Source organism: Xiphophorus couchianus, chromosome 15, assembly GCF_001444195.1.
Source record: "Xiphophorus couchianus chromosome 15, X_couchianus-1.0, whole genome shotgun sequence".
Lineage (NCBI taxonomy): Eukaryota > Metazoa > Chordata > Actinopteri > Cyprinodontiformes > Poeciliidae > Xiphophorus > Xiphophorus couchianus.
The window spans coordinates 4,298,459-4,322,210 of NC_040242.1; the positions used below are offsets into that span (position 1 = coordinate 4,298,459).

Genomic DNA, 23,752 nt, shown 5'->3' on the forward strand with positions numbered 1-23,752 from the left:
CACACCTCAGTGCAGAGGAATTCAGTGTTTCCCAACCTCCTACAGAAATTATTGCTGCAATCTGTGATTTCCTGTAAGAATGTGAGGCGGGGAGACATGGACCGTGAAGCTGAGGGTCGGATCAGAACCAGAACACCTGGTTCGGTTCAGAACCGATCAGGTGGTTCTGTTTCCTGCATCAGTGTTTCTCAGGTGATGAGTAATTATCTATCATTAGTGTGAGGTGGTGAAGCTGCAACTTCTGTTTTCATATCAATGAACGTCTCAGAGCAAAGGACGGGTAACTAGACGAACTTCATCAAATACTTATTAAAAATTCAAATTATTCTTGTTCCTGAGGATTTATAGAGTGTTTCTGTAATCAGACGACGTGGAAGCTAATGCTAATGTGCTACATTACCATTAGCGTTAGCACTTTATCTACAATGCTAAAGCGCATTGAAGCTTTAACATTGTAGATAAACTATTCAGCTAAAGAGTTTAGCCCTTGCTGAAAGGGATAAACCCTTAGTGCAGGGGTCTCAAACTCCAGTCCTCGAGGGCCGCAGACCTACAGTTTTTAGATGTGCCACAGGTACAAAACCCTGGAATGAAATGGCTTAATTACCTCCTCCTTGTGTAGATCAGTTCTCCCAGCCTTGCTAATGACCTAATTATTCTGTTCAGGCGGTGCAGCAGAGGCTCATCTAAAAGTTGCAGGACTGCAGGACCCTCAAGGACTGGAGTTTGAGACCCCTGCCTTAGTGTCATGGCTAAAGGGGTTTCAAGGGAAGCTAATGCTAAAGTGCTACACTAGCATTGTATTTAGTGGAAGCTAATGCTAAAGTGCTACACTAGCATTGTATTTAGTGGAAGCTAATGCTAAAGTGCTACACTAGCATTGTATTTAGTGGAAGCTAATGCTAAAGTGCTACACTAGCATTGTATTTAGTGGAAGCTAATGCTAAAGTGGTCAGTCTTCGGACTCCAAGTCGACAAAAACAAGCAGATTTATTGATGAAGCTGCTTCACCATCAGACTGGAATCTGACCCACAGAAAACTTAATTTAATGTGAGTCTGAACTGCTTTAAATCCTTAAACATGTTTTTTATCCCAGTTAAACCTTCCTGTTGCTGTTCAGAACCGAGCTGCAGCCGGGCCCGGTTCTGGAGGCCCAACAAAGAGACTTATTGTTCTGGATTCCTCAGACACAAGCGGGTCAGCAGTGACTGACGGTTCCAGGCATGTTGAGATACGAAGTTAAATATTTAATCCGGAATAAAGGAGCAGAAAACAGAGATTGGTTCCCAGTGGAGCTGAAGACTCGGTTTTGTTCCTCCTCCCTCCAGACGTTTAATCTGACAGATTGATAAAGTTTGGTCAGATTCTGCAGATTCCCGTCGTCATGGCGTCCAGAACCAAATGGGATGCAGTGAAGGAGCAAGTAACCAAAGGTTCTGACGACGACCCGGACGGATCGCTGGAGGCCAACCTGGAGAACGCCGACCCGGAGCTGTGCGTCCGCCTGCTTCAGGTAGGAACCCGGTGACCAGTTGGATAACTGGTCACCGTGGGAACGACCTCCTCCAAGCGGCGATGCTCCAGTTAACGATTAATCGATTTCTAAATTAGTTGATGATTATTTCAGTAATCGATTAATCATGATTAATCGATTGAGTTTGATGGCTTTAATTCATTCAGAGTTTGACTTTCTGAACCCAAATGAGGCTAAGCTCCCATGGACCTTAACGATTAATCGATTAGTTGATGATCATTTCAGTAATTGATTAATCACGATTAATCGACCACTAAATTAGTTGATGATAATCGATTAATCGTTTCAGCCGTAGTAGTCCTGATGAGCTCAGCGCTGTGGCGGCGTGTCGCCTGCAGGTTCCCACCGTGGTGAACTACTCGGGTCTGCGGCGGCGCCTGGAGAAGAGCGACAAGTCGTGGATGGTCCAGTTCCTGGAGCTGCAGGGTTTGGACCTGCTGATGGCGGCGCTGGAGCGGCTGTCGGGCCGCGGCTGCGCCCGCATCCCCGACGCACTGCTGCAGCTCACCTGCGTGTCGTGCATCCGCAGCGTCATGAACTCGTCCGCCGGACTCGACTTCATCCTGGACAACGAGGAGGGATACATCCGGACCCTGGCCCAGGGTGGGTACCGCCGCCCGGTCCGATACCATCAGGAAGCAGCTCGACCTGTTGGTCGCCATGACAACTTGCTGCTGTGGCGCTTCAAGAATTGCAACATTTCTGCCCTCATGTGATCCATGCAGAGGATCCAGGCATTCTTCTGGGTCTGGTCCTGGTTGTGGTTCTGGTCCTGGTTCCAGTTCAGTTTGTTCCCAGCATGAACCTTAACCTGGTTCCTGCTTCCTGTTTCCCAGAAGTAGGAAGTAGGACTTAGGAAGCAGGAAGTAGGAAGTGGCTGTGAAACCAGCTGTCTGATAAAACCTGAGGGAAGTTTCTGCTTATTGTTCTGATCCGGTTTAAAGTTTCCATCTTCTGGTTCTGGAAACTTTCTGGGCTTTTCTCTCCAGTTTTAATCATTTGATAAATTGATTTAATGATTTTTGTGTCTCAGCTTTAAAGCCCAGAGTGTTTCTGTTCTAAAACCGTTGGAACAAGAACAGACCAAACGGCTCCAACAAACCTCATAAAACAATCTGAAGCCTTCATTTTACCAAAACTCTCCATAATCCTCCTTCCACCAAACTTTCCATACATTCTGACACACAGAGGGATGATTCGCTCTCCCTGTGTTGAATAATTAGTTCTGTTGGATGAAGGGAAGCGAATCGAGCCCTGAGAGTTTAGGAAGGAGTCAGAACTTGGCAGACGCTGCCTTTGGCAGAATGTTGAAAGATTAATGGAGTCGTTACCGTAAACATTTCATAATCGTGTTTTGAAATACTTCAGATGTGATTCATTTAGAGTCGGAGCTACAGAAGCGTTCGGTGTAGAGCGGGTCAGAAGACCGTTTAGGACGGAGACCGGACTGTTTGGTTCAAACACAAACCGCAGTAAAAAAAAAACTGATTGTAACCAGTGGAGATTTTTATGATTGTAGAACTTGAATGTTCAGATGCTCTAATTGACGGAGTCCTGCTTGATGTTTTATTCTTGTAATTTGATCGTTCCTCTGCCAACTGGTTGGCGCCCGACGTAGGACCGACCCGGCGGCGGCCTGGACCGAGCCACTGCTCTCTGACCTCCTGTCCATGTGTCCTCCTGCAGCGCTGGACACGTCCAACGTGATGGTGAAGATGCAGGTGTTTGAGCTGCTGGCGGCGCTCGCCCTCTTCGACCCCCAGGGCCGCCACCTGACCCTGGACGCCTTCGAGAACTACAAGGTTCGCCCCAAACATGCTGAGTTACCTGCTTCCTCTGGTTCCCGCTGCATCCATTTAAAATTGTTTTTTCAGTTAGAAACTTTTTTCAATTTCAAAATAGTTTTTAAGTTTCCTTTTTATTTTTCAGTTTCAGATTGTTTTAAAATCTTCATTTTCAGTTTATGTTTTTCAAGCTCAATTTTTTTTGTTGTTTCAAATGTTTTTTTCTTTCCAGCTTAAAAATAATTTTCAGTTTGAAATCTTTTTTTTTTTTCAGTTTATTTTTTTTCTTTTAAGCAAACGTTTTGGCCCCAGTTGACCTCCGTAGAGTCTGAACGGACCCAGTCTCTGATTCGGTCGTTTTGGGTCTGTTGTGTTTGCGTCTCCGTCTCCAGGTTCTGAAGAAGCAGCAGTATCGCTTCAGCGTCATCATGAACGAACTGCAGGCCACTGACTGCGTCCCCTACATGGTCACCATGATGGCCGCCATCAACGTCCTCATCCTGGGACAGGAAGACCTGCGCAAGAGACACCGACTGAGACACGAGTTCATTGGTACGATGCTTCAGATGGGCGGAGCTTGGCGCTCCTCAGCCAATCAGCATTCGTTTTATACAGAATTAGGACTGACTGGGAGCAGAAACAGGTTATCAGGTTCATGTCAGTCAGTTTGTTTATTTATGAAACCAGGCTGTGGTTCCCTTCAGGTCATGAATGATTATGAAACGATTATGACTCTCATCAAATTAGAAGTTGTAAAATCTGTGGTTTGAAACAAAAATACAGAGAAAGAGATTCTTTAGTCCTGGAATGAATCACTTTCAGAAAATAAACTGTTAGAGTCGAAGAAGTTTAAAAATATTCAACATAATGATGTAGAACATTTTGTAGTGATGGGAGCTTCGTTCATGTAAAGTTTAATAAACGGCAGGAGATCAATGAAGATGATCAGTTCTATTTAGTTCAGTTCAGTTCACCAAATAGAACTGGTTCTGTTTCATTTGATTCCGTTTGGTTTAATTCGATTCAAATCCGTTTTATTTGTTTTGTTTTGGTTTAGTTCAGTTTCATCCAGTTCAGTTCTGAACAGTTTGGATCAGGAAGTGGACTACAGCGCAGGGCATTCTGGGTAAATGCAATCAAAACAAACATGCTAGCCTAGCGCTAGCTCGTGGTCTTTAGCCAGAGACAAAAAAGAAAAAATCTGACGCCTCCATCTTGTTTCCATCTGGTGAAGAAGGAAGTTACTCTCAGTGTGTTTAGAGGTTTTCATGTTGTTTCCTTCAGTGGTTCTTGGTGCAGCGCCCCCACAGGCCAGGAGGGGAACAGGATGCAGAACAAGCTCAGACATTTCAAACATACAACAGTTGTGGGAAATTCTCCCGCTATCAGGTTCAGCCGAGTATTACAAGTTTTTAATTGATGGATCCATATGGATCATGTTCTGCTCTCTGTGACTCTGGAACATCTTGAGTTCATGTCTGAGCAAGTTTAGACTCATTCTGCGTTTTCCTGTCACATGTAGCTCCAGATGAAAGATCCTCCAGATGTTCTCAGGTTTTCTTTGGTCTTTCGCTGATCTCAGATTTCAACAATAAAAAAAGGAACCAAAAAAAGGACGAGCAACTCTTCTACCAAAGAAACAGGAAAATTTGAATTTGAAACATAAAACATTTTACATAAAAAGAGAAATTTTTATTTCACCATCTGCAGTTAAATCAGACCAAAACATTTCTTGTTCTTGGTCAGTTAGAATTACCAAGATTATTTCTATTTGCTTAATGCCAGAAAACCTAGCAAAACAATTTTTATAAAGATTTTTTTTTTCAATAATTGAATTCAGAAGTTTATATTGGTCAGTTTCATGGATTATTGTCTATTTTTAAACATAATTATCGTTGTATGATGTAGATTGTTCAGTTAATGTGATCCTTCATGTTTGTGTTTCTATCAGCTTTTGAAAAGTAAACTCTGGCCAAAATTTACTCCTGTAAAAAGATTTATAACATTTATATTAAAGCACATATGTCTGATATTTATGTACCTGTAACTGTGGGGAAAAAAAAGGTGAAGTTCATAAAAGGCAAAAAACTCTTAGAATTAAAGTTAATGAGTTTAAACTGTGCAGATGAACCGTAACGTTGGGAACCGGAACGGTTAAAATTCAAACGATGCCCATCGCTGTCTGCCAGCGGGTCTGGTCCTCTCACTGCTAACCGGACTGCTGGAGCGTTTTGTTCTGGTCCAAAGGCGTTGGACGTGTTGGACGGTGTTGGACAGTGTTGGACGGTGTTGGACGTGTTGATCTCTGAGTCTCACCATGACGCTCGCTGTGTTTCAGGGCTGCAGCTGCTGGATCTGCTCCCCAAGTTGAGGTAAATGTTTCTGCATGGCTTCCATAACCAGAGACCGGCGGCTTGGTGACGTCTCTGCCTCCGTTTCCAGAGAGACGGAGGACATGGACCTCAACGTCCAGTGCGATGCGTTCGTAGACTCCATGGCGGACGACGAAGAAGAGATGGAGCGACTGTACGGCGGGATCGACATGAGCAATCACCAGGAAGTCTTCAGTTCGCTCTTCACCAAGGTCAGTCCGCTCCTCTTCATCAGCTCAGCTTCATTCATCTTCAAAAACCTCAAAGAAATTTCTCCAGGAACACAGAGAGAGGTCCTTCAAAATAAGAGCATGAATAAACCTTCTCAGCAGTTCATAACTAAACTTTATTGATCTGAAAGTAAATTAGCAAATTTATAAAAAAAATAATTTACTGGAAGCTCAAATGTGCTAAATGTTTTTAAAATGAGCAAAAGTGCTAATGTGCTAAGCTAAAAATTAGCTTTGCTAGTAGCAGAAACGTCCCCAACTCGTTAGGATTAGCTAACTGCTAAATAGCTGCTAAATACCATGTTGATATGGCAATTTAGCATTAGCATCAGGCTGTAGCATTAGCAGAACTAATTTTTTGATTAGTGCTTAGGGCTAGCGAAGCTAACTTTTCAGCTGGCGGTTCTGATCATTGACCGGTCCTGGTTGTTGCTGAGGTGAAGAACTGGTTCTGTCTCACCGTCCTCTCCATGGTCTCCAGGTGTCCAGCTGTCCGTCCTCAGTCCAGCTGCTTTCCATCCTTCAGGCCTTGTCGATGCTGGACCCAAAGAGAAACGACATCTGGCTGGCTCTGGAGGTGCTGACCGATCGAGCCACGTTGCTGGCCCAGAACAGTGAGTCCAGTTTCAGGTTCTGGGCCAGAAGGCGGGTCCAGAGGGTCTCTGTGTATTTGCTGTTATCAGTCAGAGACGACTGGATGTGAGCGTGTCTGAATCTGTTTCCAGCTGATTTAGGCCCCGGTGATTCGCTGCTGGATAGGCTCCTCCCCCAAAAATATCTGTCATCCAATAAGAAGGTCAGAACGGTGGACAGGGCGGTGCAGACCCCAACGCTCAGCTACCCTCCTGGCCAATTAGAGCTGTTGGCAGAGAAACAGGCTCCGCCCCCTGGAGCTGGTTGTCCTCCACCTCCACCACCTTTACCAGCCAATGGAGTTCCACTTCTTCTGCTTCCTCCTCCTCCACCTCCTCTTCCACCTCTTCTATCTCCTCCTGCTCCACCTTTACCAGGCTTTGGAGCTCCGCCTCCACCACCTCCACCGCCTCCACCTTTACCAGGCTTTGGAGCTCCACCTCCACCGCCTCCACCTTTACCTGGCATGGGGATCCCACCACCTCCACCACTACCAGGCACTGGACCTCCACCACCTCCACCTTTACCTGGCATGGGGATCCCACCACCTCCACCAATGGAAATGATCGCCGCTCGTTCGGTCCAGACTTTAGGCAGCGCCTATTCTAGCCCCGCCCACCACTCAAGCCCTGCCCCCTGCCCCACCCTGCGGATGAAGAAGCTGAACTGGCAGAAACTCCCGTCCAGAGTGGTAACTGGTGAGCTAGCGGACGTTCTCCCACCTTAACTCTGACTTGTTTGGAACCGGTCAGGTTCTGGACTCTTCGTCTGTCCGCAGATCATCAGTCTCTCTGGACGTCGTCATCGTCAGAATCGGTGGAACCAGATTACTGCAGCATCGAGCAGCTCTTCAGTCTGCCTCCAACTGAAACCAAAACCAGAACCAAGACCAGAACGGAGTCCAAAGAGGTGGAGAATGTCGGTTCAGGGATTCTGTGGTCCTGAAGACATCGTTTGACCCGTTGTCCGTCTGTTGTCTCCTTGTCCACAGATTTCCTTCATTGACCCCAAGAAAAGCCTGAACCTCAACATCTTCCTGAAGCAGTTCAGATGGTGAGGCGCCCAGCCAATAGAAACGCTCCTCTGTTTTTGCACTTCCTGGTTTTCAGTTGTTGATCGATTCTTCTGCTCTGTTTCTGCTGAAGTTCCCATGAGGAGTTTGTGTCTCTGATCCAGAACGGAGACCGATCCAAGTTCGATGTGGAAATCCTCAAACAGCTGATCAAACTGCTTCCAGAGAAACACGAGGTCAGAGTTCAACAGACGATTAGCGCGATACCTCACGCCAATAACAGAAAAAATCTCTGGTTTGTCGCTCGATGCCTTTTTGAAAAAATGTGCTACATTTGTGTAATTCACTGTTTGAAAAAGTTTCTTGATTTATCGCTAATCAACTTTGGGAAACAAAAGTCTGAAGTTTCTAGTCTCTATATTTGTCTCTAGTTGCTTTTTGACAATAAGTCGTTAACACGCAACTCTGGGTTTATTGGCTCCGCCCACTTCAGAGGAAGCTTTCAGATTTGGTCAGGAGGCGGGGTTTGGCTTTCACCTGTCTCTTACCTGACCTGCAGCTGTTCCACCTTTAATGTCCCTCAACTTGTCCACACGTTGACGCCTCAGCTGTTTGTCTGACCTGTCCGTCCTCAGATAGAAAACCTGAAGTCCAACCAGGAAGACAGAGACAAGATGGCGTCAGTGGATCAGTTTTACCTGCAGCTGCTGAACGTGCCCAGGTAAGAGAACAGCGCCACCTGTCTGCTGACGTAATGATTCACCTGCACGCTTTTCTCCTGCTGATGACGGTGTGTGTGTGTGTGTGTGTGTGTGTGTAGCTACGCGCTGCGGATCGAGTGCATGCTGCTGTGTGAAGAGAGCAGCTGTGTGTTGGAGACTCTGAAACCCAAAGCTGAACTTCTGGACCGGGCCTGCCAAAGTCTGTATTTACAGAATCTACACACAAAATAAAACCTGAGAACACCTGAAGAAGAGTTCTCCACAGGGACACAGTTAGAGATTTGGCGCCCCCTGGTGTTCATGTGAACCACCAGAGTTCAGATTCAGACAGGAAGAAACTATTTAGCTCCAGTTTCTCGTTCAAATATCTCAATACATTTGACCAACTTACAAGTAACGTTTTAGCAAATATAGGAGGAAATGTTTAGTAAATAATTCTTTAAATTGATGGAAAAATTATTAGATAAATTCACTTATAACAAGTTATTTTTCCCATGTTATAAATGAAGTCGTCTGCCAGTGGAACTAAAACTTGTTCATCAATTTTAGGGAATGACTGATGAAAACAAGCTTCCTCCATTTGCTGAGAAGTTGTTTTTAGAAACGATTGCACTAGAAATGAGACCAAAACGCTTGTAGAGATTTTCTGTTTTTATCGTGTTCAGGCATTTTTAAGATGATTATTTTGACACAGGAGCTGATGCTTCATTCCTCCGTGTCTGTGTGAAATCGTGATGTTTGGTGTGTTCAGGTGTCAGGGAAAGCTCCCGGCTGCCCAGCTTCTGCAAACTCATCCTCAGCGTCGGGAACTTCCTCAACTACGTAACCGCTTTCTGTTTCCGTAAAGATGATAAATCCAGGCGAACAATCAGCTGTAATCTGCTAATTTAATATGTTTTGCTTCAGGGAACTCACACTGGGAACGCTGACGGCTTTAAAATCGGCACTTTGCTCCGATTGACTGAAACTAAAGCCAACAAGTCCAGGATCACGCTGCTGCACCACATCCTGGAGGTACAGGCAGGGGGCGCTCTGCTCATGCTGCTCATGCTGGACACAGATTACATAACCTGAGATTTTAATCTGACCCCAGAAGGTGGAGGAGGACCATCCTGACCTGCTCAACCTGCCTGATGACCTGCACATCTGTGAAAAGGCTTCTGGGTAAACGGACCAACTCATCTCCACTCAGATTTATTCACTTTAAAGAAATTACTTTCCATTTCAAACGGAGGTCTTTATGTGTCATCCTGGGAGATCTGTGTAAATATACATTAATGTGTAACAAATGGATAAAATGAGGCATAAAATCTATTTTAGACCAAAATTCACTCCTGTAGTGAGCAAACTAAACGAGTGTTAATGATGTAAAAACAGTTTGTTCATGGCAGCAGCATTAATAAACCATTTGTATAAAAAACTGTTATTGCACCAAGAGTAAAACTATCGACTTGCAAATGATCTATCTAGCTATAACTAGTTATCTATGTAGATAATTGTGTAGCCAGTTCATCTATCTAGGGAGCTTTCTAGGTTGCTAGTTGTTTAGGTAGCTAGTTATATATCTACATATCTAGTTATCTATGTAGCTGTGTTGAGACTATGTAGCTAGTTAGCTGGCCAGCAGATGGTCCTGAAAACATTGACTACCCCGAAACTCTGGAACAAACTCTAGAACAAACTCTGGAACAAACTCTAGAACAAACTCTAGAACAAACTCTGGAACAAACTCTGGAACAAACTCTGGAACAAACTCTAGAACAAACTCTAGAACAAACTCTGGAACAAACTCTAGAACAAACTCTGGAACAAACTCTGGAACAAACTCTGGAACAAACTCTGGAACAAACTCTGGAACAAACTCTGGAACAAACTCTAGAACAAACTCTGGAACAAACTCTGGAACAAACTCTGGAACAAACTCTGGAACAAACTCTAGAACAAACTCTGGAACAAACTCTGGAACAAACTCTAGAACAAACTCTAGAACAAACTCTGGAACAAACTCTGGAACAAACTCTGGAACAAACTCTAGAACAAACTCTAGAACAAACTCTAGAACAAACTCTGGAACAAACTCTGGAACAAACTCTGGAACAAACTCTGGAACAAACTCTAGAACAAACTCTGGAACAAACTCTGGAACAAACTCTGGAACAAACTCTGGAACAAACTCTGGAACAAACTCTGGAACAAACTCTAGAACAAACTCTGGAACAAACTCTGGAACAAACTCTAGAACAAACTCTAGAACAAACTCTGGAACAAACTCTGGAACAAACTCTGGAACAAACTCTGGAACAAACTCTGGAACAAACTCTAGAATAAACTCTGGAATAAACTCTGGAACAAACTCTGGAACAAACTCTGGAACAAACTCTAGAATATACTCTAGAACAAACTCTGGAATAAACTAGAACAAACTCTAGAATAAACTAGAACAAACTCTAGAACAAACTCTAGAACAAACTCTAGAATAAACTCTAGAATATACTCTAGAACAAACTCTGGAATAAACTAGAACAAACTCTAGAATAAACTAGAATAAACTCTAGAACAAACTTTCCTGCTGTTCCTGTTGCAGAGTGAACATGGAGTCCATCCAGTCTGAGTACTCCTCTCTGTCCAAACGGCTCAAAAGCTCTGAGAAGAAAGTTTCCTCTTCCTCTGAGGACATAAAGGAGCAGTACCTGTCCACCATCCAGGTGAGTCATCAGGCCCCGCCCCCTCGCTGTCGCCTCGTCTCACTCGCATCGTGACTGTTTTCCTTTTCCTCCAGGAGAGCCTGCAGGTGTGTGAGCATCTGCAGAAGGTCATGACCTCTGTGGAGGACAGGAGGCGGGACCTGGCGGACTACCTGTGCGAAGACGTCGGCACCTTTTCCCTCGACGACCTTTTTGGGACCATCAAGACCTTCAGAGGGCTGTTCCTCAAAGCCTTCAAGGTAAGCAGCCAATCACAGTTGGTTATGACATCCTCAGGATGACATCATCACAAAACAAAACATCCGGTTCGTTTCACCTGACAGGAGAACGAAAACTGGAGAGAGCTGGAAAAGAAAAGGAAGGAGAGAGAGGAGGAGAAGAAGGTCAAAGGAGACTCCGGCAGGATGGGTGAGTCCCGCCTTCAGCCTCGACCAATCAGAGAAGAGGGCGTGGCTGCAGGTGACCGATACTCGTCTTGCAGTAAGGAGGGAGGTGAACCAGCAGGACGAAGGCTGCATCATTGACAACCTGATGGCCGAGATCCGGAAGGGCCACGCCCTGAAGAAGACCAGAACGCCGTCCCGCAGGGGTCAGCGCCGGGGGTCACTTCCTGTTTCTGCAGACACGGTGCACGGTATGGTTTACATCCCAAAATGTCACGCATGCGAACAACGATGGAGGGAAAGAATCCGATTATTTTCCATCCATAGCGGCGCTGCTGCAGTGAAACCGTTAACCAAATGAAAGCAGGAGGTGAAGGTGGGATTCAGAGCCACAGCGGAAAATAACAAGAGAAACCCTTAAAGAATGACTCAAAACTAGTCAGACCCTACAAACAGACCTGTTTCCATAGCAACTGACTGACAACAGCTCCACTAATGCATCAGGATTCAACACCAAAAAACAAGCAAACATTTGCTGCGTTATTGTGTTTTCTGAGTTTATGTTTGCTCTGCGATTATTAATGAGGTCTCTGTGGTAGACTAGCTACTGCTGCTATTAGCTAAGCTAACAGCAGTGCTTGATTAGCTAATTTAATCTCTACTGATTATCTGTCAGAGTTGGTGTCTGGGTCACCGTTTGCGCTGTCAGATAAACAGTGACGTCCCGTCGGATCTTCAGCTCTGAATCTGATCCCATTGCTGTGTTTCAGCGCATCCCGGGACCATACGGAGGTCAAAGGCCGTTGAGGACCCCGACTCCCCTCTTTCTAGCCAATCACAGAAGACATCTGGAATGACTCCAATTCAGGAAGTTCCGCCCTCCCATCCAGGAAGTTCTGGCCAATCAAAGAAGCCGTTGGAGTCGGTCCAAACTCCTGCCATTTCCTCCACTTCCAACCAATCTGCGACGGCCTCACCCTCTGGAACAACTCCTGATCCCGGGTCAGGAGAACCACCAAAGAACCAGAACCCACAAACACCTGCAGAGGAGACCAGGCGCAGGTGTCAGGAGTCTTTGGAGGACTCGGGTCTGGAAACCCAAGGTTCCTCAGGACTGAAGGGAGTCCAGCCCGGCGCAGAGCGTCCGGCACCAAGCAGAGACCGGAGCAGCCTGAGCGTGGCGGATAGGTCGGACTTTGAGTACATCACCTCGTCAGAAGTGAGAGGAATCGGACCGGAGAGCGGCGAAAGTCCCAGCAGGAGAACGCACCAGATCCAACCAAAAGGTACAGAAACGTCCGAGCAGCAGAGATGAGCTCGTTTAACGGACAGAAGGGTTTCTGCCCTGTTGGCATGGCGACCGACACAACCTTAATCTATAACAGTAGTTTTTAAGTTGCTGTGCAAGTGTCTCCCCCTGCTGGTGAAGACTGGAGCTTCAATCAACTGCAGCAGCAACCTTGGTCTGCACAGATGGAGCCTCCTGCTTCTAAACTTTAGCGGTTTAGTTGAGCAAGAAATTTGTTAGACTTGACTTAGACTCGCACTCTGAAGAGCCGCGGTTAGCGGCTTAAAAACTGCCGCTAACCGCGGCTCAAATCCCAACTGGTGGCAACTTCTGCTAATCCTACTGGAGCTCATTTTTAGCTTATCTTTGAAGACGTTTAGCACACTTAGCTTAGCCCCAAGCTGACGTAGCTTAGCAATACATCAAACTAATTTATTTTTAAGTATTTTCATCAATAGAAAAAAGCAGATCCCTCCCCTCCCTATTGCTGCTTTAGATAACATAACAGCTTGACTTTATGTCATTAAGTCCTGATTATTGCCATGGAAACTCCATGTTTATGTTTATATGCCTCTGAATTTCATTGTTCATGTGTTATTTTGTTAATATCTTAAGAAGCTGGGACAAACCCAGAGGATGTTGGTCTGGTTTCCTCCCGGGTCTGAGCCCGTCCGCCCCCCACCCGAGGTAGAACCCGACTCAGACAGAACCTCTGTTCGCTTTAATCCCAAATAATCCCATCAGTGATTCTACGTCTCTGCATGTCACCTCCAGTTCTTTCTGAATCGGGTTTGACGACCAAACATCAACCCATGTCAATGGTTCTCCTCTCAGCCAATCAGCTGCTTCGTAACAAATGTTAGAAAATCTGCAGAATAAATCTGAGATGAAGATCAGACTAACGCTAAATCCTTTACTGTCTGATTAAAATACGCAGACCAGAGGCCTCATGTACAAAGACTGCTGGGAAACCAGCGGTGGCCCCAGAGGGACAATTTCAGGTCCAATTCCTGAGGTCATTTTCTAGAAGAAACTCGGAAATTTTGAGATTAATCTCTAAATTAAAATAAACTTTACATTTCTGAGTTTCAAAAGTTCAACATTTTCAACTTCTGAAACTCAGAAATTTTCACGTTTTTTTCTACAACATGTATGAGATTAATCTCAAAATTTCTGACTGTTTTGTCGCAAATTTGCAACTTATGGAAGTCAGTAATTTCCTTTTTTTTGTTTTTTTTTAGTTGTTTTTTTGGAGGGGTGGAAATTTCTGATGTTAATCTAAACATTTCTGAGGTTTTTGTCAGAAATGTACTCCTCTGTTTTGCTTTCTATCTTAAATGATCCTAATACGTCATTGTAATTTAGCAAAACCAAATGCTAAAGCGCTAATTTCCACCATGTTGATACGCAACACATAATGTCGCCCTCTGCAGGCTCGGATCTGTCATTGCACAGCTTCCTTAGCGGTTGGTTCTCCAGGAATTGATTCGTTGGGTTTGATTTTTCGCTCCTGGTTTCAGTTCTTAAGTTGTTGAGTTTTGCTAACTCTGTTGTTTTTGCATCTTTATCTGAATCCTCCATGTTTTATTAGGAAGCTCTTCAGCTCTTTGTTCATGAGGCTCCTGGTTCCTTTGGCTCCAGGGATTCCTGGTTCTGCTGCGTATCTTAATCAGAGTGGACCGGACCAAACCTGCCAGAACCAAACGGTTCTGTTCATCCACAAACCGACCAATCAGATCGTCCCTTCTTGTTGCAGGACTCCGTGACTGCATCAGATCCCAAAGCCCCAAGCAGAAGACGGGATGTGTTGTACAGTGAGGTGAGTCCAGGTGTGTGATGTCATTGGTTATGACATCATCATACAGGTGTTTGATTTGATTTTTTATTTTTTCGTTTTTCTACGTTGAAATTTTCCGTTTCAAACTTCTGGCTGGTGGTGCGCCGCCTCAGCCTGGCAGTCTGTGTTCAGGGAATAACATCTGAGTGTTGTCATGACTTATTGTGTTTCCAGGTGAGCGGAGGAGGACCCGTCTCCATGGCAACAGGATTGTGTCCAGGAAAGAGATCTGAAATTGAATAAAAACTGTAAATGGAGAGCAGAGAGTAGGTTTTCTGGTTTCTGGTTCGGTTAGCGTTGGTGTGCTAGTGCAGGTTACCTGAGCAGCCAGGTGAACGGATGTGGGCGGAGCCTCCGATTTCACCTGGTTTCATTGGTTGAAGATCCGATCTCAGATCAGGGGATTCTGGGTAAAATCAGCCAGTAAAAGTTGAACTCAGTCAAGTGATGAAACAGCATTTACAGCATTTAACTTCCTGTCCTGCAGCCTGTCACAATAAAACTCCGCCTGACGCTTTGTTAAATCTGCAGGATTTTCACATTCCTCTGAAATTTTTACGCTAAAAAGACACAAAATTAAATATTAAATTTGTTGAAACAGTAAATAAATATTTATATAATCTTTGCATTAAACTTGTCTTCATGTCTTTCTTATGGGGATTAATTAAATTTCCTGGAATCAAGATTTATATAAGTTTAAAGGTTTAGGGTAACTCTAACCCTATTTTATTTTCTAATAGTTAAAATTTACCTCACTAATATAACTTGACTTTAAATCAAGAAAATAAATGTAATTTTTTATAAATTTATGTATTTCTGTATCATATTTTATTAATAAAATTAATCAAAAATACCAGATTTATCAGTTTTATAGATTTTATTTGACCTTTTATATTTTAATCATCTTATTGATTTTATGATATATTTTTAACCACATTTATTTCTGAATATTTTTTCTTCCTACATGTATTCATTTGTGCATCATATCCTTATATGAACATATATTTTATGTTTTATAGATGCATATTTGGCTTTTGATTTAAATTTTTCTTAATGAAGTGACTTATTTATTTATGAAAATGTCAAAATGTTGCAAATATAAATGTCTGGAATTAAATGAAAACAATCACTTAACAATTACTGTGTCAATATTATCACTAGTTGATTTTACAAAAAATATTAAGAACTAAAATAAAAATGTAGAAATTAATGATGGGGAGATAAATACATAAATATGACTGAAAACTGAGGAACAAATACATTAATGAGGGTTTTATCACTAAGGTCATTTTGGATAGAAAATATTTATATATTTTTTTGTTTTGTATGGTAACACCTGGTCCTTCGTGTTTATTCATGCTACAGATTATTTTTCGTTCATTTCTTCCCCCAGTTTTAAAATAATTCTTAAAATAGTTTAACAGATTTAGATTTATGGGACTGGGCCGGACAGTTCGGCCGCCCAGGGCCACATCCAGCCTCCTGCCGCCTCTGGTCGGACCTGCCGGTTGTGACGTTTCGCTTCAGTATCAATGACATCATCACCATCAACAAGCTGCGTCCTCGTGTCAACAGGCAGGTGACGTAATGCCAAACTGAGCTTCACTAACGAGTCACGTGACTCAGTTTCACTGATAGTAATGAAGATATCGATAGTTTTATTGATGGACCGTTTTTCTGTTTGTCCTGTTAAACGAGATGCGGGACGTAAATTAGAGCGCCGACTGTGGAGACCGGAAGTCTGGCCGCCTTCACAATAAGAGCACAGATAAAGTGTCATGCCGGAGAGATCCATTCAAAGCACAAACAATCTACAAGCTTTACTCTGTTTTACTTCTTCCTTTTTTTACAAACAGAAACGTTGAAAAATAAATAAATAAACTTCAGTTCCTCTTTCAGTCTGCAAGACATTTAAACACATAATATGGAAAAAAAATATAAAAGACATAAAAGCATGTAAATGAAATAATTAGTAAATTATGAAACGTAACAAAATAATCAAACTCAGATGTATGAAATATTTTGCTGCTGTGTTTAAATACAATAATATTTTGAAGAATTTGAATTAATGAGTTACAACAACTTTTAATTTTCCTTTTTTGATTGTTGGGAATTATTTCAATTACATTTTTTATTTTATTTTTGAAATGTTTAGTTAATTTTGTTTAAGTAAATAATTTTTCCTTTTAATACAGTACATATATATGTTATTTAATAAAATAGGGTAAGGGTTATGTTTATTTATAGGGTAAGGTTACCAGCACCTGCCGAGCCCTCCATGGATGGATGGATGGATGGATGGATGGATGGATGGATGAATGTGCATTTTATAATATAAAATATGCTATTTTAAAATATATAATTAGTGATGGATTTTATCCATTATTATTGTTGATAATGGGATTTATCACTAAACCTTTATTTATTATTAACAGATAAATTTTTATCTTTAATATTCTTACTTTTTTGCCACAATTTATTTTCCATTATCATTTTAATTTACCTTTAAATACATACATTAAAAATATTATAATTAATAAAACATCTACAATGTAATGAAAATGACATTTTGGGCAGTCTTTTAATTTGAAGGCCGCGGTGGGGCTTTTCCGGTGTCGTAGGCGCTAACGCGGTGCGTCTTGACGCAGCGGGTTGCCGCTGGTGCGTCAGGAGGAGACGAGCGGAGAGATGCCATAACAGCAGCAGCATCAGGACCAGAGAGCGAGCCCAAAGCAGAGACCCGAACCCCGTCCGAGCTCCGGCCCAGCGGGACGCCTCCCATGCTCCACCCGCCCCGCAGTGCGGCAGTGCGGGATCCGAACGCAGGACAGCGGCGGGCAGCGGCGGAGGAGCGGCGGCATCTGGAGAGGAGGTAAGAGGAGGAAGAGGAGGAAGAGGAGGACAGGGCGTGGAGGAGGGGGGGCTGGGACCGGACTGTCTGGGATGACTGCAGCCGGAGGCGGCGCGTCCCGGCCGGGCCGCCGCGGATCAGAGCCCGCGGCCCGCTGGGAGGAGCTGGACCTGCCGCTCGGATCCTCCGGCGGCCGCGCGTGCGCGTTTGCGTGGCTCAGTTGAAATGATGAAGGTGACGATGATGACGATGACGTGACAGATATGATCAGACAGCGCTGCCAGGTTGCATCCAGTCAGGTTCAGGAAGGTCACGTGGTGTGACGTGTGACAGGTTAGTTTCACTCAGTTAGAAAAGCTCCAACCTGAAGGTTTCATTCATCTTTAAATCACCAGACTAAGAGTCAGGGCTTTATTGGCTCTCTGGCGCTTTAATCAGGGTGTTTAATCAGGACTTTGACTAGGCCATTGTAACAGTTTGACCCTTTTTCAGCCATTTTGTTTAAGGTCAGCTGCTGTGTGTGGGTTGGTGGTTCTGTTCATGATCTGGTCTGGTTTGGACCCAGAACCAGCTGGAGCTCATGGTCCAATCAGCAGTTCCGCTCAGATCCTCACAGAACCAAAACTGGATCCAACTCAGTCCGTTCAGATCACAGACCAGGAGCGTTTCAGACCCAAAGGGGCGTGGCCTAAAGCTGTAAATCAATTAATCCTGAGTTTTAAATACAAACTTGTTACAATCTGCAGCAGATTAAACGTGTTTCTGAAACCAGCCGGGCCTCAGGGGACGATTCTGTAGTTTCTGAAACCAGCTGGTTCCGTCTGTGATCCTGGTGGGTCGACTTGAACCCGCCCGTCCGGGTCGGACCGTCAGTGGAGCGAAACGCGTTTTATCGATGATAGCGTGGATTCAGGATGCCTGCTGCAGGATGTAGTTCAGGCTGTCTGTGGGTGTGGCCTCCGTTTCCCAGGATGCACTGCGGTTTGTCGGCAGGCCTGTGAAGATGAGCGTGACGTCATGGTTCCTGGTGAGCAGCTCCGGCACGCGGCACCGCCTCCCCAAGGAGATGATCTTCGTCGGCCGCGAGGATTGCGAGCTCATGCTGCAGGTGAGGAGGCATCCAACCGGGCATCCAACCAAGTACACCTCGCTGCAGCAAACAGGAAGGGGCGGGATGGACCACTGTCAGTCTCAGACCTTATTTGGAAATGGGACCATTGTACTCCGGAAGTGAAGGGGGCGCTATTTCCTATATTATCCACGGTCTCCTGTTTTTATTTTCTTTTTAAATCTGTGATATATTTTCACCTTTAGGAAGGATTTTCACTCTCAGCATGTATTTCAACTTCTCTCCTTTATTTACTTCAGCGCAGCTCACAGTGTTTAGCAAATTCTGTTGCTTTCTGTGAACTTCTAAATCTGCTTCTTCGTTGCATCTTTTTGGGTCTACTACTGCCTCTAGTGGCGTGGAAGTGGCAACACAACTAATATAATTTACTAAATGAGAATACCACAAAGTCTTTATTATTTGCTATTAATTCCGGCATTAATGAAGATAAATTATAAAACACCATATTTTTTTCAATTTCTTAAGGATGTAGAGCTAATTAAATAACATAAACAAGATTTATATATTATAACTAACATCTATATACCTCCAACAATTGTAGGAGGAATAAATTAAATGAGACATAAAAAGCAACATGATCAACTATAATAAAAATACCATTTACAATGTAAACATAAGAAACTTAATTGAGCAAAAGTCAATAACAAACAAATGAATTAGGTTCACAGAAGAAAAATAAATCTGGTTACAACCAGGATTGTTAAACATATACAAGCAAAAAAATCACATTTTTGCTTATGTGGAGCCATAAATGTTATTCTGAGAGATTTTTTTGTTGGTAGAGTTTTAAATATAGAAGAAAAATAAGATGAAACTATTTAGTCTATTGAGGTGGAAATTTTCCTTTGACTCTAAAACTATAAAATAAAACATTCATAGAATCACAATATCAACAATTTGAGCATCAAGTGAAACACTTAGCAAGCTACAGGTAAATGTTATCATTTAGTTTGGTTAAAAATGATTATTGTCAATAAATGACTGGTAATCAATATTCTTAGGCACCAGAGGGAAACAGTAAGGCCTTCATGAGCTCAGAGGGTCAAACTGAAGAGCAGAGGATGGACGGACGCTCTGCTGACATTTTTTGCCGTCTTCCATGTTTTTTCAGCAAAAAACATGGAGGTAAACCTCAACCCAAACAGTTGAGGTTTACCTCCCATTCAAAGTTTTCTTAGAAGTTTGTCTGTTATTCTGCAGCTCATGTGACCAAACCAGCCGATGAGATGAAAAGTTAAAACCTTTCTTCTACACAATCTGTAGTTGTCTAACCCTAAGATCTCTGGGTCTCCTTAAAAGATAGAGTCTCTGAAAACATTTCTTAAAAATATAGTCAGTGTTTTCAGCAAAGTTGACTGATTGTCCTGGAACGAACCAAAGTATTTAATCCTCAGTTTCAACAGGTTGGCCATCGACAGAAACTGGAAAAACTTTGAGGTCATTTAATTAACTCTACATCCCTAAGAAAATGAAAAACTAATAAATAATAAAGACTTTGTGCTATTCTGATTTAGTAATGTAATTAAATTAATTATGTTACCACCCCAAGCCACTAGAGGCGGTAGCAGGCCCGAAAAGATCCGACTAAGAAGCAGATTTAGAAGAAAGCTACAGAATTTGTTAAACACTGTGAACTGAACTGAAGTAAATAAAAGAGAGAAGTTCAAATAAATGCTGAGAGTGAAACTTCTTCCTAAAGGTGAAGATATATCACAGATATAAAAAAAATAAAATAAAAACGGGAGACCGGGAATAATATAGGAAATAGCGCCCCTTCACTTCCGGAGTACAATTGTCCCATTTCCAAATAAGGTATGACACTGACAGTGGTCCGTCCCGCCCCTTCCTGTTTGCTGCAGCGAGGTCCTTCTCCATCCAACCGGGCATCCAACCATCTATTTTCTCCTCTTCCTCTCTTTGTTTTTCCTCCATTATTTTTCTCTTCATCATCTTCATCATCACTTGTTTCTTGTAAAACTCGTCATCGTCGTCTTTTATCTCGTCTCCTTTAAACTCACTGATTAATAGACTGGCTCTGTGCGTGTGTGTGTGCGCGCGTGTGTGTGTGTGTGTGTGTGAACAGTCGCGCAGCGTGGACAAGCAGCACGCCGTCATCAACTACAACCCAACAACCGACGAACACCTGGTGAAAGACCTGGGCAGCCTGAACGGGGTGAGACACACACACACACACACACACACACACGTTTCTCTAAGCATGGCCAGCCACCCCGTGACATCACAGGTCTCCACCAATCAACTGCAAGAACATATTGGAGAGTCGATTTACATCAAATCTGATGATTTTCCAGTTTTTGATGATTTTTATTGAATATTTTGTAGTTTATTAATAAACTGGATCAGAAATAAAATCTGATTTCTTGTTTTTTTTTGCAGACGTTTGTGAACGACCTGCGGATCCCTGATCAGACCTACATCACACTCAAACTGTCCGACATCATCCGCTTCGGATACGATATCCTTCCCTGTGTGTGTGCGTGTGTGTGTGTGTGTGTGTGTTCAGTGACCCTGTTCATGCAGATTTAGTTTTTCCTGAGCCGCCTCTTCACATTCTCACGTCTACGTTCTGGAGAAAAGTCAACACAAAGTCCCTGAGGAGGCGCTGAAGGTCAGGTCACATTTTAATCTGCTGGCTGTTTCATTATGCAGGCATCTAGTTTATTATTTCATCAACTTTCATGTGGATTTATGTCAATTTTATTCAGAACACAAAAACATCAGATTCTGAAAGACCAGCGCCGTTTGCGACATGAAATTATCTCAGGAAGTGATTTTGATGCAGAAGAAGAAAAAATGGCTTCCTGCTCTGCTACTGCAGATTCCTTCTCTTTTATCTTGTTTAGTGAATTGTTACAGATTCTTTTAATGTATAAAAACACGTGTACAAGATTAAAAGCATGTTTTTATTCTGAATACCAACAATAAGAAATGAAAACATGCAAACAGAAGCTGGTTCTTTAAAGAACAGCTAGGCATGTTGGGTGATGTAGTTTTATCCAATAGGTGGAAAAAACAGGAAGTAAAAATGATCAAATTATTAACTTATTAACACATAGAGCAGGTAGAACATAAACAGAGCTTTTGAATCACATACAGACTTTCTCCTCTTTGTTTCTCTTCTGGATTTTTCCTGGTTCTGGTTTTCCTGACTGACTTTGTGCTTACGGGTCGCCGTGTGACAACTTTGAGCTCAAACAAACGTTTTTGTTTTGGCAGCATGAGAAGTACAGCAGTCAGCTGCAGATGAGCCTGAAGGCTGCAGAGGGGAAGAAGAGTGATGAAGAGGAGGGGCAGCGAGGAGACAAGACGACGAGCACAAAGAGCATCACACAAGGTACGAACCCGGAAACCAAGAGTCCGACACCAGGAGGAAACCCGGCTGCTCCGGTCAGCTGGTCAGTAGCTGCTGCTGACCTGATGCACATTTTACATTTTGCTGATGTCTAATCTGCAGTTTTAGTTCATCTCCAACATAACAGATTATGACAACAGGAATTTTTTCACAGTTTTTTCCTTGTACCTGGAGACTTGTTCTTGTTTCTGGGACTCTGGGCTCGGTTCTTAGAACCTGACCCGCTTCAAAACACAAATTCACGGATTGGGATGTGTGGGTTTTCCTTGTGGACTGGTTCCCTCCAAGACATCTGTCCGATAAACAAATTCATACTCACTCTCTGGCTTAAGCTAATCCACTAATAGCAGAGTTAATGTTTCACTTACTGCTTTTACTTTATAAACATTTAGCACACTTAGCTTCCTGTAAAGTTTCTTTCCAGATAAAATGTAAAGCACTAATTTATTTGGCTGTTTGGTAAACTTTCATTTTGAATAAAGTGTTGAAGTTTTGGTTATCGGCTGTTAAGGTTTCTTAATATTTATATTCATGCTCTTATTTTGAAATGGGTGAAGACTGTCCTCAGCAGTTCTGTTTCCTCTCATATTCTCTTTTTATCATAAATGCTATTGAGCAAATGTACAACAAATGAATGAATGATATAAAGAGGAGTGTTGATAAAACAAATGCTTGGTAATTTTCACATATAAAACGTTCTGATAGACTGCTCACATCATCATAGCTGAATTTAGCACTAAACAGACTGTTTGTGTAGCAGTTTAGCATTAGTGGAGCTAATCCTTATGATTCATGCTGTAGGGTTAGCATAGCTAGCGTCTAAGTTAGCGGTACCCACCATGGTGTCTTGGATCTAGACAGGAATGTGTTTCCAGAACCATCTCTTGGTAAATGTGTGTGTTTGTGACAGAAACCCCCGGGAGTCGGCCCACGCCTCTGTATGGCCAGCCGTCCTGGTGGGGAGAGGAGGATTATGGGAGTAAAGTCCAAAGCAGCGACGAGCCTCATTCAGGTAGACGGTTGTTCATCAAACATCTGGAGGATTCGTACTTGTGTCTCATCAGCTGTTGTGTCTATAAACCAGATTTTCCTGGAGCTCTCTCCGACTCCCAACCAAAGACCGTCTTCCCTTCCTACCACCGCGAGCCCAGCTACTTCGAGATTCCCACCAAGGACTTCCAGCACCAGAAAACCTCAGAGGCGGAGCTCCATGAGATCCCCACCAAGGATACGGACGCCCCCAACGCCCCGCCAACCCCGACGCCGCCCGTCGTCCAGAGCCACGCCTCTTTCACCATCGAATTTGACGACTGCATGCCTGGCAAGATCAAGATCAAAGACCATGTCACCAAGTTCTCGACTCGCCAGAGGAAGGGTCAGGCGCCCCCCGCCAAGACCGCCGCCACTGCCACACCCGCAGAGATGATGTCAGCGCAGAGCAAGGTGGCTGATTGGCTCGTCCACAGTGATGTCAGCATGATGAGGAGGCATCCGCCATGCGAGGACGTCTACAGCACCAAGAGTGACCTCGCCATGAACATCAAGACCCTCAAAGGTCAGAGAGGTTGCTTTGGTTTTACTGTGATGCTGTACAACATTATGACCTGTACAAAGTTGAACTGATTGCACTAAGTTGCTGCCATGTGATTGGCTGATTTGCTGTTTGAACAGGTTGACCTGTGTGCGGTGCCATCGGTGAAGTTAACAATCTGCGTTTAATTGGTTATATTGGTTATAATAGAAACAAATGGGGATTATTTTTTCAATGAATTTATAAATGTCAGTTTCAAATCAAGTATTTAACTTGCAAGATAAATATTTATCAGGATAACTAAGTGATTAGATCCAATATAAATATTTGGGTAGCAACATAAGTAATTAATTTCTCACATAATAGT

General features: G+C 43.3%; 1 protein-coding gene across 9 annotated transcripts in view; it reads left to right on the forward strand.

Moving 5' to 3' along the window:
- Positions 1-23,752, forward strand: part of LOC114158153 (inverted formin-2-like) — a 36,785-nt gene continuing 13,033 nt past the window's right edge. For 2 of the 9 annotated variants that reach the window (XM_028039440.1, XM_028039441.1), the window contains exons 1-16: positions 2-192; positions 1,365-1,514; positions 1,874-2,138; positions 3,222-3,337; positions 3,712-3,871; positions 5,658-5,691; positions 5,762-5,903; positions 6,403-6,535; positions 6,647-7,252; positions 7,333-7,463; positions 7,546-7,607; positions 7,700-7,802; positions 8,202-8,287; positions 8,387-8,487; positions 9,040-9,110; positions 9,195-9,302. In XM_028039440.1, coding sequence (XP_027895241.1) covers positions 97-192; positions 1,365-1,514; positions 1,874-2,138; positions 3,222-3,337; positions 3,712-3,871; positions 5,658-5,691; positions 5,762-5,903; positions 6,403-6,535; positions 6,647-7,252; positions 7,333-7,463; positions 7,546-7,607; positions 7,700-7,802; positions 8,202-8,287; positions 8,387-8,487; positions 9,040-9,110; positions 9,195-9,302 — 2,364 coding nt within the window. In that variant the 5' untranslated portion in view covers positions 2-96. Of the gene's footprint in view, positions 193-1,364; positions 1,515-1,873; positions 2,139-3,221; positions 3,338-3,711; positions 3,872-5,657; positions 5,692-5,761; positions 5,904-6,402; positions 6,536-6,646; positions 7,253-7,332; positions 7,464-7,545; positions 7,608-7,699; positions 7,803-8,201; positions 8,288-8,386; positions 8,488-9,039; positions 9,111-9,194; positions 9,303-9,381; positions 9,453-10,872; positions 10,994-11,067; positions 11,233-11,316; positions 11,402-11,474; positions 11,628-12,146; positions 12,663-14,255; positions 14,494-14,675; positions 15,135-23,752 lie in introns of those variants that run through there. The other 7 variants (XR_003598351.1, XR_003598350.1, XM_028039445.1 and 4 more) reach the window with 7 other exon arrangements.